The sequence below is a fragment of the Scylla paramamosain genome, chromosome 31 (assembly GCF_035594125.1).
Source record: "Scylla paramamosain isolate STU-SP2022 chromosome 31, ASM3559412v1, whole genome shotgun sequence".
NCBI classification, from domain to species: Eukaryota; Metazoa; Arthropoda; class Malacostraca; order Decapoda; family Portunidae; genus Scylla; species Scylla paramamosain.
The window spans coordinates 15,179,940-15,195,175 of record NC_087181.1 but is presented as its reverse complement, the minus strand read 5'-3'; the positions used below and the strand labels follow the sequence as shown (position 1 = coordinate 15,195,175).

At 37.7% G+C, this 15,236-nt stretch overlaps 1 protein-coding gene across 1 annotated transcript in view; it reads right to left on the bottom strand.

Moving 5' to 3' along the window:
• Nucleotides 1-6,823: 6,823 nt before the first annotated feature.
• LOC135116328 (uncharacterized) overlaps nt 6,824-15,236 on the bottom strand; it is a 40,383-nt gene continuing 31,970 nt past the window's right edge. Inside the window, exons 17-21 of the mRNA XM_064033682.1 lie at nt 14,871-14,906; nt 11,091-11,244; nt 10,509-10,616; nt 10,167-10,319; nt 6,824-8,223 (exon numbers count right to left, since the gene is read on the bottom strand). Of these exons, the coding sequence (XP_063889752.1) occupies nt 7,800-8,223; nt 10,167-10,319; nt 10,509-10,616; nt 11,091-11,244; nt 14,871-14,906 (875 nt within the window). The 3' untranslated portion in view covers nt 6,824-7,799. The remainder of the gene's footprint in view (nt 8,224-10,166; nt 10,320-10,508; nt 10,617-11,090; nt 11,245-14,870; nt 14,907-15,236) is intronic.

Sequence of the window (15,236 nt, the reverse complement as noted above, 5' to 3'; positions counted from 1 at the left end):
ACACTGACTCTGGAATGACTGTCACCTTTACCACAAGGGGATTGATTCACAATTGTTACAATAAATAACAATTCTCCAAACTAAGCCTCAAACTAGTAGTCTGACTTTGTGACTATGGATGACAAAATGACACTTCCATTATGTTTAAGAAATATTTAATTGAACATTTCTGAGACAGACAAGTAAAAAAAATATTGAGAAATAAACAGTTAGCATATTTCTTCTAATGACTTCCTTTGTCTATTAACAATATTAAGCTGCTTCAAGTGTGGTTGGCAGAGATCCGGGCTGACTGGTGTGATTGTTAGCAGTTGGAAAAATTACATTGATGTAATCTTGTAATTTCCAAACTGCACAACTAATTTTTAACCTCAGAACACATTATTTTGATGCTAGAAATGGACTTGGATGTGAGAGAGGAAAGCTACAGTAAAATAAGTGTTTACCATTAAAACATACTTCTATTATTGCAGTTGTATGACCTGTTGTCCATCACATTAAAAAAAATATATATATACCTATATAAGCAAAATTACAAGTAAAATTTAAATCAAATCCATGTAATCCATTCTTAAAAAAAAAAATAAATAAATAAAAAATAATAATAATAATAAATAAATAAATAAGATAAAATAAAAATAAAAATAATGATGCTCATGCTTCTTAAAAATCCCAAAGAACAACACTTCCTGAAAATATTTCAGATGAAAAGAACAGAGTACCATTTTTGCTAAAAAGAAATTCCGCGTCTTGACCAAAGTGATCACTACAATAGTTTGTCAAGCTTACAGAAATCCACCCTTTGTGATAGCAACACAAGAAAACTCTTACTCTTTAACACACATATATATGGACTGTCTTCCCTCTCCTTGTGAGGTAAAAAATTACCTATTTTATACAGAATGGCAACGAGGAACAGAATGTTATTTTGACATTAAACTTGCATAGTAGTTTTCATGGAATAGAGAACTCATGAGAGACTGTGAGGAACAAATGAAAACTCAGTATGTATTATGCTGTTCATGGCTGAGTTGTGGAAGTAGAGGAGTGAGTAGTTTGCTATACAGGAACCCAGAAAGAAAGGTGAAGAGAGAGCCAACTTTTGTTAGCTTACAACCATCTTATCCTTGCAAGCTTTAATAAATCAAGTTTTTTATGGCAAATAAGCTTCAATGAAAAGTCATATTACCTGATTCTCCCCTCCTGCACTTATATCAAACAAATGCAAACAATACTACACTGAACTAAACAAAATAGCAAGTTAACTCATCTCCTTTATACCTATACCTTCCCAGTTCCATAATAAGCTGATACTTTCCTCTACTTCTAGTCCAGTTTTTCATGCAACAAGGCACAAACTAATAGTAAAAAAAGTATTGCTTCTTTCCAGTGCCTCATAGTCCCTCTTAACCTAGACCAATCCCACATTTCACAGTCGCTGGCATGTGGGTGTTATGGGAAGACGTCCTTTGCATTGGCTCGACAGAATGGACTGATGCAAGCTGGAAAGCTTCATCATAGGTATATAGGACAGAGGACTGAGATACTGGATTTCTATGGACTGAAGGAGGTGGATTGGAAGTTTTGTCATATTTTTCAATGGGGTAGAGTTTAGTGATCAATATACGGACAGCTTTTGTAATCTGCAATGCTATTAGTATTATTGGAGACAGACTTTTGTGAACTCGACTGGTTTGAATGTATTGTTCATGTCCTACAGAGCGACTGTGAAATCTTCCCAATGAGTCTGCCACGCCCTGCTTGCAGCACACACACCGTACCTTTATGCTAGTTTGGCTTTAGTTTATCTTGGAGGTAAAGACACACACACAGTACAACGGAACTTCTTTGCCGCTAAACATAGTAAGCATTAAATGTCAGCAAAGTTATGTATAGAGTAATGACATCTGTTGAAGCAAATAAAAATATATTAAATTTACGTAGACAAACATCAGAGTATAACAATAATTTACATATAAAATCAACAGAGAAATAATATGTATATACATTATGCATTTGTCCAGCAAGCTTATGATGACACTATTTCTAAGAAGTGAAGGAGGAGTGTCTTGGACATCTGAAGTGATGCCCAACACACTCCTCTCATCACCCTTTTGTCAAGGTTATTATGTGGCCTGTTGGACTGGCGACGAAATGTTTGAGAAGAGTTCCACCTAGTACAAGCTATTAAGGCCTCCTATATTCACGTGTAACGCATGGAAGCATATGGCACGTATTATGCAATGTTTCCTTGTTGAACCATGTCACTGTGTGATAACAGTGCTGGTTGCTTGGTGATCTATGTGAACTGCCAATAGCAGACTTTGCAGATTTGCACATATGCACACACATGCAGGACCAATACGAAAATTAAAACCTTTCCAATGTCTTGCCAATAAACAAAAAGAAAAAATTGCATTTATACAAAATCTCTAATACCAAAATTTTTTGCCACATGTTCTAGGTTACACCATATAGTAATTATGTTGCTTTTCCCCTGACAGGGCACACAGAGCATTATAAAAGCACTATCATATCTGAGGCAGCAGTGAGTCTCTGAAAATGTTCAGGTAACTTGCCTCAGCTGCCCTTCTTGAGGGGACATCACCCTCATACCTAATGTAGACACTACATCTTTTGGGGCAGTGTGTGAAGCTGAGTGACAATAACATGCCAGTGTTTACTTCAAGGGAAATGGTTAGCTACAGTTACACCTCTCCCTGCCACATCCAAGTTACCTGCAACACATCAAGGGACACAGTGCTGGTGAAGAGGCTCGTGTGATAGTACTTCATGGATGTGTTGAGGAAAGGTACAGTACCGGGGCAAGACAATGATAAAAGTGTTGCATACATTGCTTGATACATGAACATTTACTTACAGCCTACATCAATGTTTGCATGTCTCTGCAGGACCATTTGCTAATTGGTTCAGTGAGTATGGGCGAGATCTAAAATGTAATGACTTCCAGAAAAAATATGGTGAATGTTGCTTCTGTAAGGCAAACAACCAATTAACAATATAATGTTAAAGTAAGTACAGAATCTGTGATGAGGTTTTAACCCTGTAAAGACTGAAGTTTACTACTACTATGGTATGTGCTACATGTACACACACACACACACACACACACAGACACACACTCACACATTCCTGACAACCCTTTATCACTCGTCAGCAGTGGCAGCAGCAGCGGCAGCAACAATCACAAGCGCTGACCAAGTCTTCACACCACAAGCTCTGCATTATAGTATCTCTAAATCTCTTATGTAAAGTACTGGAAGGCTCCTTTCACATTTGCCTTAAGCATCTATCATTCCACAAAATAAAATATTACATCATAAATATTATTGCATTCCACTGAATTTTTTATATCTAATGTGTAAACTATTCATTCACAGCTCTTAGGAAACATGTGTAGTTAAGAAGACTCACCATTAATGCTAATATAGATGCGAGATATTATTACTTTCACCTACAAGCTTAGCTAGAGCAATTTTCATGACAAAATTAACTCCAGAGAAAAGTTAGGTACACCCTTACAGTATGCTAGCCATTTCTCAACATTCCAGGACTGCAAAACATCATACACAAGAATTTGCTCTCAAGTTCATCCTCTCCAAAAATCAACTGTTTTCCTCATGGGAGTCCAAAGATCTTTCAGCAGATTAGGAATTTTGTCACTGTCCTCATCTCTCTCCCTTTGAAGCTACCCAGCTGCCTCCCACCCTCACTCTCAGATCTCTGTATTTTCAAGCATTACAAGCTCTCCTGCCACGTACTTCAATGTGGGTTTCATTGTCTATACCAAAAATACATAAAATGGAAATATGGCTGGATTTGTGACACTACCTAGTATTTTTGGAAAAGCTGCATGAGACACATGCAACATTGATACTCTTTAGATATTCAATGTAAAAACAGCACTGCATTAAATCACATAAGAAACTTACCAAGACTCATCGCTTTGTGAGAGTGTGGGGGAGCAGAGGGCGTGTCTGTAAGAGGACACAGTGGAAATGTAATGGATCCAATGCTGCGTGACGCCTGCTGGGGATTTGTGGTCCTATGGTGGCAAAATCTCAAGGGTGAATTTAATCTTGTTACTTGTTAAAGGTGCATCTGGTGACAGCCACAACAATATACTAATTCTTTTGAGATATCAAAAGTTATCAATTATGCACCACTCAAAATGCTTTGGATGGTTTTGTTTTTACTTCAGTTTGTCAACAATAATTTTTTTTTCTATTTTAGGGAAAATGTGATTCTTTTGTGTGGGTAACACTTACACAATATAGTAATGCTTCAGAGGTCAAGCAACATTCCATTACAAGTGTAACTATAATGTGTCCTGTACTTGACTCAATGTATTACTGGCTGGTGATTCGCTAAAGATGACCAAAAGGTTTTAAAAATAAACCTCAGAATTAATATGCAAATGGCTTGCATAGAAGCTAATGGAGTCCCTGATCCATTATGTATTTTTTGGATATTACTGTGAAATATTTTTTTTATCATGTGTCGCAGCTTGCAAGCTTCCTATCTCTCATGTGCACCTCACACACACAGACACACACAGACACACACAAACACATACACAAACATTATAATAAGTTTATTATTGACCATGTTCCATTATTTTGAATATTGCTCAAGCTTTGATCAAGGAAAGATATTCTGGAATAACCTCTCTTACTAACACAGGCTTGTGCACATGTGAGTACAGTATGTTGCAATATTTTCCTATATCAATGCTTAAAACTTTTGGGAGACTTGAATGGATGAGAGAGAGGTAATCTTGGAGATATTAGGTGATCACTAAATTTCACTTTCACATTTACTACTGAGCTGTGGACATCTCTTTGCTGTGCTGACTTTTAAAATGACAATATATGATGATTCTGATGACAACTATGATAATGACGGAATTTCTTGAACAAGTACTGGAAATGAGGGCCAGGAAAGGATGTTTCCACTTACGTGCAACATGAACGCACATCCTAATCATTGCATTACAGTACACAGCCAAACCACACCTCAGAGTAAACACACACATGGACATTGGGGCAGAGAGAGCAGCAGAACACTCACTCCTGCACCAATCAGTCACACACACAGCCACAAGACTTTAAAACACAACAAAACGTAAACCTAATCCGACGGCGCTGCTGAGAAATCTACTTGGAGGGGGAGTCACCGCCCTCATGTGGTCTTGGTCTTCTTCAGCCATGCCCGCCGCTCCTCCTTGGGGTCCCGCACATACTCCCTGGAGGGATGACACTGGGATTACTGACATGTAGAGACAAATGCTTGGGGTAGTAAACTATCTTTTTCAGGGAGGGATAGAAATTAAGAATCTTTTGAGAGGAGTTTTTACTACATGCATAACTTTTATTTACTTTGCATGCAAGTAACATTAATTCCTTCAAAACTGGATGATTTACTTTGATTTGCACTAGGAGGAAATAAGGGGCTTTCTCAACGGTAATATACTATAAATGAGTCTAGACGAGATTCATTACGATCACTAATAGACTATTAATCATTAAAAACAACAAATATGAAGCATTATGAGATTTCACCAAAACAAAGCATCTTAAAACTAACCAATGCATTATTAAACCAAAATAAGCAAAGGATTTTGGTACTAATTAGTTACCTCAAAGGTCCTCAGACAGTGGCATTCAGTGGGGGAGAAATATCATCATGAAATGACTTATAACTTAAGGACCTAATGTTCCAGAGGCTTCACTCAACACTCTCACTCAGGTAGTTTTCCTAATCATTACTCAGGCATGGGAACTAGGAAGCTGCAGTAACTTTATGCTTAGCCTTCCATTTAGATATTCAGGCAGCTTAACACTACATAATGGCCTCTATCATCACCATATGGAGGGAAATGTAGTCAGTCTGTGAAGGTACTGGCAATGTTGGCAAGGAGTAACTAAAGAGATAAGGCAATACACTGCTTTGATTAACAGCTTCTTGAATTCACACTAGCAATTATTTTGAATACTAATACAAGGTAACCAATGGCTTCATTCTTTTGGAAGTATGTTTAGCATTTCTGCTTGAGCATTCTAATGTAAGGAGTAGTCTACTGTCTCATCCATTCATCTGGAAAGTAAACTCTTGCTATACCATCATGTTTGTAGGAAATGTTTGGAATGGAGGATGTAACAGGCTTAAGTTTTATCAATGTACAAGTATTTCATAAGTAATTTGTAAAGAAAATGTGCATAGTATATTGAAATAAATAAATTGATAATGGTTGCAATCTCCGCTGTGGGTTGTGATTCAAGAGGAAGAAAGCAGATACTAAAGAGCATTAAAAAATCATGAGTTCACACACAAGCATGAAATACTAATTTTTAACAACTGAGCATCAACATGTGTCATGATAATCTTAATTTTGATATTCTTTGCACTTATCTAATGTTAGGTCAATTCCTGCACCAAATATGCATTCTTATAAAAAGAGCAAAAAAAAAACAGTCAGACAGGACTTGCATGCAGCTACATTTAGAAATCTATGGAATGAATATAGCACATTATGGGAGCACTAAGTGATACATGGAAACAGTTAGGTCAGGTATAGCAAGAGTTTCCTGTGCTGGGGAACCTTCTGATTTGAACGATTTCCAAACAGAAGTAACTTGTCACCTCCAAAACTGAACTTCCTTGTATGAAATCCTCATTTTTGTTTTCAGTGGTGGTATAGGAGTTTTGTGACTACACTCACATATATGAATCAAGTTAAGACACATCATTCAGGGAATGAACAAATTTCTTCTGAATAAAAAGGAAAAAAAATATCAAACAGTAGTAAGTAAACTGCCTTGATTTTTCTGAATGTATAATTACACTGACACAGGTGCAGTATTGTCATGTATAGCCTTGTTTATCCCTAGTAATCCATCAGCATTACAGATCTTAAGCCTTAATCACAGAAGCCTTTAAACTCTCTCACAAGAACACTTAACCCGTCACTCACAGCATTCCCATGTTCTATGCCTGAGTCAAAACATATCAAACTCAAGGTAACATACAGTTTTCAGCAGTATAATTTTACACAAACCTACATAGTGAAATGTGTTACTATTCTATTATCACACAGCAAACTTGCATCATAACACATGCTATTTTCTTGTACTATTGATAAGTGACTTACTAGATTATCCTTTACTGATTCATGTCACCTTCTATAATATCAATTTCTTTACTTTTTCTCATTCTCCACACATCCTGCACAGCTTACTCTCTACTACAGTTCTATCATAGCTCATGTAATTACTTTAAGATTCACTCAAATATTATGTCTGAATAGAAAAGTGCTGTAAAACATATATAAATAATACAAAACAGTAATTTAAGCTACACATATGTAGACCTTGTGGCCTGTGAAACATTTATGAAGCTGAACAACAACAAGATTAATGTTTTTAGCTACTTTACACTTGCCCAGCCATGAAAGTGGGAAGAGGAAATGAAGGAAGGGCAGACATGGAGGTGAAAGGGGAGAAAAGAGTGGCAGGTGTGAGAGTAAGAGGAAGAGATGGGAAGCAGTAAAGTTGACCATATTCTTAAGACATTCTCAGTCTAAGGGTTAAGAAAGAAAGGAGATGGAGGAATTTATGTTGCTATTCATGGCCAAGAAAAATCTGAACTAATAGAAATGAAGAGCAATAGTTCATAGGTAACAAAATACTGCAACAAGGAAAAAAAAGACAAGAAAAAGTATATTGGTTAACTTCACAGCTAACAAAACTTTTCTAGTTTAATATAAAAGTTTTTTGGCCTCATCTCTGCTGCATTGCATCACTCTCACAACTTTCCACTTTAAGAACAGGCAGGAGGATATCCATCACAGCAGGGGAGGCAGGGGGGCGTGACGGTGACGGAGGGGGGAGAGCAGAGTCCAGCCTTTCACAGTGAATAGTGATTATGGGCCTGACTCTCTCCTGACCAAAGGAAACTGAACGTTGCACCTTGGCCATATAACTGGTCTGGTTATTATTGCTGTTGCTGCCACCTTCCTCTGGTTTGGGGTCCAGAGAAGGGGCTCCATTTTTAGGGTTAAGGGAAGGGTCACATTTAGGAGCATCAGTGACTGAGTTTTCAATAATAGTAGGAAGGGATTTGTAAGGGGAGCCTGCAAGGGTCTGGGAACACCTAAGACGCTTCCCGGCAAAGGCCTCCCTGCCCTCGTCTCCAACAGTCACGCTGCATGCAGTTAGAAAGACAAGAAACCAAAACACACGTTAGTTGTCATACCACTGAGGTGACGTGCTACAGACTAGTCAAGCTACAACACACACACACACACACACACACACACACACACACACACACACACACACACACAGACAGACAGACAGACAGACAGACAGACAGACACACACACACAGACACTAAAGTCACTAAACAGTACACAGTGTGCCTACAAATCCCTCACAGCCTGTGGGGTGCATGTCCCAGTTAATTGAGAAAGTTGGAGTGCCTCATGTTATTTCTAAAGGTAAAATTTGATAAAACACACTATATCTATACATTTTTTAAGTCGAAGATAATCATTCAATGTATTCACATTGATAAATGCATGCAAACTGACATGCTAGGTATACAAAGGTGTGTACAAGTTAACATGATTCTACCCAGTGTATGACAAACAGCCTGGAATTTGCTTCCTTGTGTGACTTATAATACATCATAAAGTTTGTGCGAAACAGCCTAGAATTTGCTTCCTAGTGTGACCTGTAATACATCATAAAGTTTGTGCAATCAAAATATCTTCTCACTGGTCTAAAAATAAAGCTTCCAGGATTCAAGTTGAAATCCTCTTGGCTTTGAACCAAGCGCAGAATCCTATATTCTACAGGTCATTCTACTGTAGTCTAACATATCCCTAGTTTATGGCAGCAACAGACTGCATCCTTTATGGCCTTGTCTGGCTTTTCTGAAACCAGTGCCTGGACTTGTTTTCAGCTACAGGATCTGACTGCATTAGCCATGCCAATGCTGAAATTGAATCAATCTAATGTCTACATCTACACAAAATTCATCAAGGAATATATCACACAAAAGATAAAGATGAAAAGAGAAAAATCTCATCTAATTTCACTACAAAAAAAAAAAAAAAAAAAAAAAAAAAAAAACAGATGAACATGATGCTGAGGACTTTTATTGACTGTCAAGAGGTGCTGGAGGCTCATGCTTGTTGGTGCAGCACAACAAATACTTACTTGTGGTGCAGCTTTCTACCAGTGCACACCATACCCCTGTGACACCAATGTGTTGCCATCAGTGCATACCAATTAGTGATCAAGTGAGCCCCACTACACACACTGCATGAGGTATCAAACTGGAGAAAATTCCATAAGCAGCTGCACTGTGAGGACAATGCAATGCACAGGATGGGGTAAATATTCAGATCAATCAGTTGATAAATAGGGAAGTGGCATTACCCAGCTTCTGAATAAAAACCTTTGCAGGGCAACAGTGCCAACCTCACCAAAAAGTCATCTGTATTCTGAAACGCTTTGCTCTCTCACCATGATTCTTTTCCAAGGCCACACACATGATTAACCATGTTCTCAAGTGTGTTTCTCCAGTTAGAGGTCTTGCTAATCTGTGACCAGAACCATAAAAACATATCTAAAAATCCATGTAATTTCAACCAGAGCCTTTTGAATAACCTTGTAACTTCAAATACAACCTTTTGAGTGTAGTGAAGGTGCAGCACAGAAGCATTTCAGAGTAAGGCTCAGTGTGGGGGATTCCATTGTGACTCAGTGTAATATTACTGCTAGTTCCACTTCATCATTAATCAGAAACCAATGGCGGTGAAAAATATATCGTTTCACCACCAAAATTTTTTTTATCAAATTATCAATCCTGAAACTAGGTATTTGAGCAACAAACCTTCATTACTGTTGTACACCTCTATAAATCAATTCCCACCCTGCATTTAGTCATAAGAGGCTACAGGCACAACAAACACCAAGCAAGAAGTAAGCAAACCTCTGTTACTATTGTTTACCTTGATCAATCAATTCCCACCCTTGATTTAGTCAGGAGAAAAAACTACAGGCACAATGAACATCAAGCAAGAAATAAGCAACACAGGGAGTGAAGGGGTGAAGGAGTATGTCTGCCAGGGTACTCACAGATCCATGTTGTTGACAGTGGAGTTAGGGCAGGTGATCTCTGTCTTGACGTGGCACGGCTTGTGACACTTGTAGCCACAATCCCGGCATATGTAACCCTGCTTGCCAAATCTCCGCCCTAAGGTCTTCTGGCACACCTCACACTGTGTTGAGCTGAGGGAGGAAGGAGGTCACCAAATGCAATGTTTTGTGATAAGTGGTTGTGTCGCCTATGGGAGAAATCTATGTCCTCTTGCTTGCACTGGAACAAGAGGCAGCAAGATGACAAAATAGTGAATCAGATCAGTCAGAATAGTCTGGGTGGAAAACAACAATTCCCAAGAACTTTAAACAATGAGTTACCTGGACATATGCTTGGCTATGAAGGTGTGTTCCCCAAATATGTGAAGCTTCAAGCCTTTCTTCCTCCATTTGCTCTTCTGCTGCAGTGATAAAGGGATGAGGTAGTGCCTAGAGAAGAGATGCAAGTCCAACCAGTTAAAACAAATGGAATCATACAATGAAATACACAAATAATTCCACAATATGTACACAAAAAATATCATGGATATTTATTTGGGAAGAAAATCTTATATCTACAGTTTATGATGTACATAATAATATACCACTAAGTAAAAGATGCAGTTGCACTCAGAAAATGCTAAGAGTATTCAAAAGTTTGAAGCTATGGTCTACATGAATTAGAGATGATGAGATTATGATCTAAATGAGATACAGAAATAAAACCCATAAATGTAATCTTGTTTTTCATATATTATGAAGTATATACAAAAATAACACTAGAACTTGTGAATAAAAACAGCATAGTAACTTGAATAAATTCATAAGTAAATCCAAATATCCCATAAATCACAGGATAAAACAAAAATCAGCACTTTAATACACTCATAAGAAACAGAACACCAGCTTAACAAGCATACTAACTTGAATACACCGTTCTCGCTGGTTTCAATGATGAGCGTTGATGCCTCATTGACGTAAGTACGTGTGGAGGACCCGCTGATGGCTGAGGCATCGCTGAGGGATGACCGAGTGGAACCCGCGTCACCCCCGGCCCCGGATGGCACTGACAGCAGCCCTGCAGTGACCCCACACAACTGTCAGTGTGTGTGTGTGTGTGTGTGTGTGTGTGTGTGTGTGTGTGTGTGTGTGTGTGTGTGTGTAAGGTATGTTATGTAAGAAAACCTACTCAATATGTGTACATTTCAGTGTTTCTGTATATGTAGCACAAATATACAGAAGGAATATACTAGAAGTGAGCAAGAAATACACTGTAATACAAGAACAATTACAGCAAAGATATAAATGTTAGTGGAATATTAACAGAAGAGAATCCATTACTCCCAGAATGATGAGCTAAGCAAAGCAAAGCAGGTCCTCAAAAGTTAGAAATAAGCTTTGATACACAAACCTCAGTGACATGTGGCAGGTTTACCTCAAATCCCAAAGCAAACCAAGTACTATTAATGAAGGGCACTACAGGTTATGATATAAAAATGCAATCCAATCAACAGGGGATCCCTTTACATGATCCACAAGTGAAGTGAATGGGATGTCACAATATTAAGTATTTCAGCCACAAAATATTTTAGCTTATATATCAAAGAAAGCAGGTAAGTATTAGATGATGAACTGGCTGCCTCTCTGCATGTATATGTGTCATCTGGTATATTTCTGAGCATTAATAGTTAGCTCAACCCTAAGATGGCTTGTGGTTGAAACTAAGCTTAAATGAGCAACACTGTATGGTTACAAGGCACATCAACATAACCTCTTGGAACCTAGCCGTTTTCTTGCAAGGAACAAGGCAATTTTGATAGCCCCTTTTCTTTCAATAACTTGTCTTAAAACAAGAGAAGGACCAAGTGGAAACTGAATCCCTTGCACGACACACAAGGTACTCAAGGGGCTTACCACAAGCCAGCATGACCACCAAGTAATTTGGTCAGCCTTGGCTATGCTGCTCTAGCATTAAATATGATTGAGATAATACCATCAGTGATATAGTTTTCATTTTATTTTGCCAATATCATTATTACTCATTACCTGCTTAATAATAATAATATGTGGCCTGAAGCAGATGTAGGAATCTGTCATAGCCTTCTTTGTAACAAAGTTCAAAGAGATAAACAAGCATGTTAATCAAATAATTCATCATCTGATGGTTTGAGAAGGTGCTACAAGTCATTACTTGTCTACAGTATCAATCAGGTATCACCAGACTATATTGATGTGCATATAATTGGAATACATCTCATCAGACTCACTATGGTACAAGCAATGTTTCCTCCTTTAGTGCTTCTCTGATACAAACTACACAACACTCTACAGCTTCATTTTCACTTACACTGCATTAATTACTGTGCACCCTAGTGATAGCATGACATTATGTGGATGATGGCTGATCCTTACTTAGCCAATCCTCAACCAATATACTGTTATCTTAACATCCTGTTTCTGCAGGAGGAAACAAACATTCTAGTGCTTTGAAAGCTATGTGATTATTATTTGCTTGTTCTGACAGCTACTTACAGCATCTAGTGCAGCCAGCAAAAGGCCCAGCATGAATGGAAGCAATGCCAGACTGTGTATCTAGTATCCTGTTAACTATACATTCAACCACTATTTTGTAGAAACATACTTTAATTTGTACTTTTCAAAGTACACAGCTGATTATTTGCTTGCTTACAAAACAATGATGATTGTGATGATGCAGATGATGGTGAACACAAGTTGCTCATACTCATGTGAAGCGTCACTCAGCACCTTACCCACAAGCAGCTTGGATAAGTCATGCAATCACCTTCACCTTGAATCAGGTGTTGCAGAAATAATGTATACAAATGCTACACTACATAAGAATTCTTATGTGTGATTATTGCAGGACATGATCAACTTCCCTTACCACACAAATCTGTTATTTACACAGTAATGTGAGGATTTACTTAAGACTGCCTACCTCTCATAAATCAATACAGGTGAAGTCAGTCACAAATAGTAAGTATTTTTATTTCTAATGTTACGTATGTGTAAGTTTTATAGCAGTAAGAGAAAGAAAGTGGAAGAGACATATGTAATGCACCAGACGGTCAAGGCCCATGCAGTACAGCCACACTGGTGGGCCACATCCCACTAGCACCCACTACAGCATTCCACCACAAGCAAGACACACGAGACCAAGGCAACTCACCGCGACACAACATCCAAGGCACAGGAGTGGCAGTTGAAGTTAATGATGAAAAAGACAAGAAGATTAAGGGTGGAGTCAGTAAAGAAAGAAGTAGAGAGAGGGAAGCACATTGAAATGTTTTCACAAACTGACACTCAAGTGTTTAGGGAAGGCCAGCAAATGTGAGATCAAAGTGTAAATCAAATAAGGTTTGGATTCAGATTCATGTGAGGATTAATGAACTTGATTTCCACCAGAAAGATTTATCCCAATGAACCCAGAGGAAAACGAAAGCATAGCTATACATGAATTATTTCACCATAACCAATTATTAGGATTAGAAAAAGCAATAGCATACAAAAAGCAATAAATTTTAAGAACTTATCAGTTACTTCAGTTTGAGTCTCAATCAAAACAATATGCTAAATAAATGTATATTCTGATACTTTGTTAAACAGCCTGATCATTTAACCTGAAAGCAACAGCTGTCTGATCAATTAAACCTTATTCATCCTTGTTCATTATGCACATAGTTACAAATTTTCATTTGGCTAGGATAGTTGTATGCATCTCTACTATGCTTTGTAGGCAAGAAGCTCAGAAATCTCTCTGGGCAGTGCCTTGGCACACTGCTGTGGAGGATCTGGCCTGGGCTGAGGTGAAGCAGGATGTAAAAGCTCCACCACTTAACTTTCATGAGATGCTTTGTTGTGAACGAAGTAATTTTGGTGAACAAACTTTGTAATGTTATAAAAAACCTGTGTATCAAAAATACACAGGATAATGAGACAGAGCCTGCATCCTTCACCACTGTAGTAGAGCCCAGGTTGCCTCCATCAAGGTTATGAGTCCTAAGCAGTGGTGATAGAAAATAACCAATTTGTTTAAAAAATAACCAATTTGTTTAAAAACCAAAGTTTCCTTTTTAAAATAACATTCTATGAAAATACAACACAAATGGAAACCTTTAAATATGTACGTACCAAGTAATGGTTGATTTTTTGTTGTTTAAGTCTAAATTAGTAAGCAAACTATCAGGAAAGAGGAAAGAGGTAATTTTCCTATTAAAATATTCTTGAAAAAAACCTGAATTCCTACAGGAAGAGTCCCAATGCGTTTTACTGTTGGCACTGTTCCCTTGCAGCAAGTAAACAAAATCAACACTTTAACACAGGAAAACAGCAATATGGAAATGGAGAACAATACAATTCAGTAAAATGATAACCCAAAATGTTCCAAGACAGACAAATAAAGTGAACAAAAGAGAACAAAATAGCAAATAATCACACGTCACGCATATTACCTGAGATTTTAATAACTGCAAGGGATCAGAGACAAGAGTGAAAACAACAAGAAAAAAAAATAAATAAATAAACAAATAAATAAATAAATAAAATAAATAAAATAAATAAAATAAATAAATAAATATAAATATAAATAAATAAATAAATAGTAAGGCACCAGTTTATGACACATCTAGCACGCTGGGTAATATTTGGCTCCTTGGGCTGAGGGGGCGGCCTGGCACTACTTACGTTGGGCATGTAAGAGGTAGAGGTAGTGGGCGGGGGCTGGTGGGTGGAGCAAGGAGGTAAAAATGGAACCAGTGTTAGTCACGCTTGTGTCATGAGATTGTGGGGAAAGACATTGCTGGAGTAAGAACTGCAGGCACACATGTACACAGGATTAATATGCATCATTAGAGGCATCAAATCTTGGTTAAATCTATAACTAGACATCAGATGCATCCACACCTGTCACTAGTACTTGAAAAGGGCACTAAGCAATAATTTCTCTATGAATATATATACATGAACACTATCACAGGAGGTGGTACTTCAGGGGAATAAGTTAATGTCAAGACTGCAATCTTATTTTCTTATTTGTGGAGACAGAAGCTT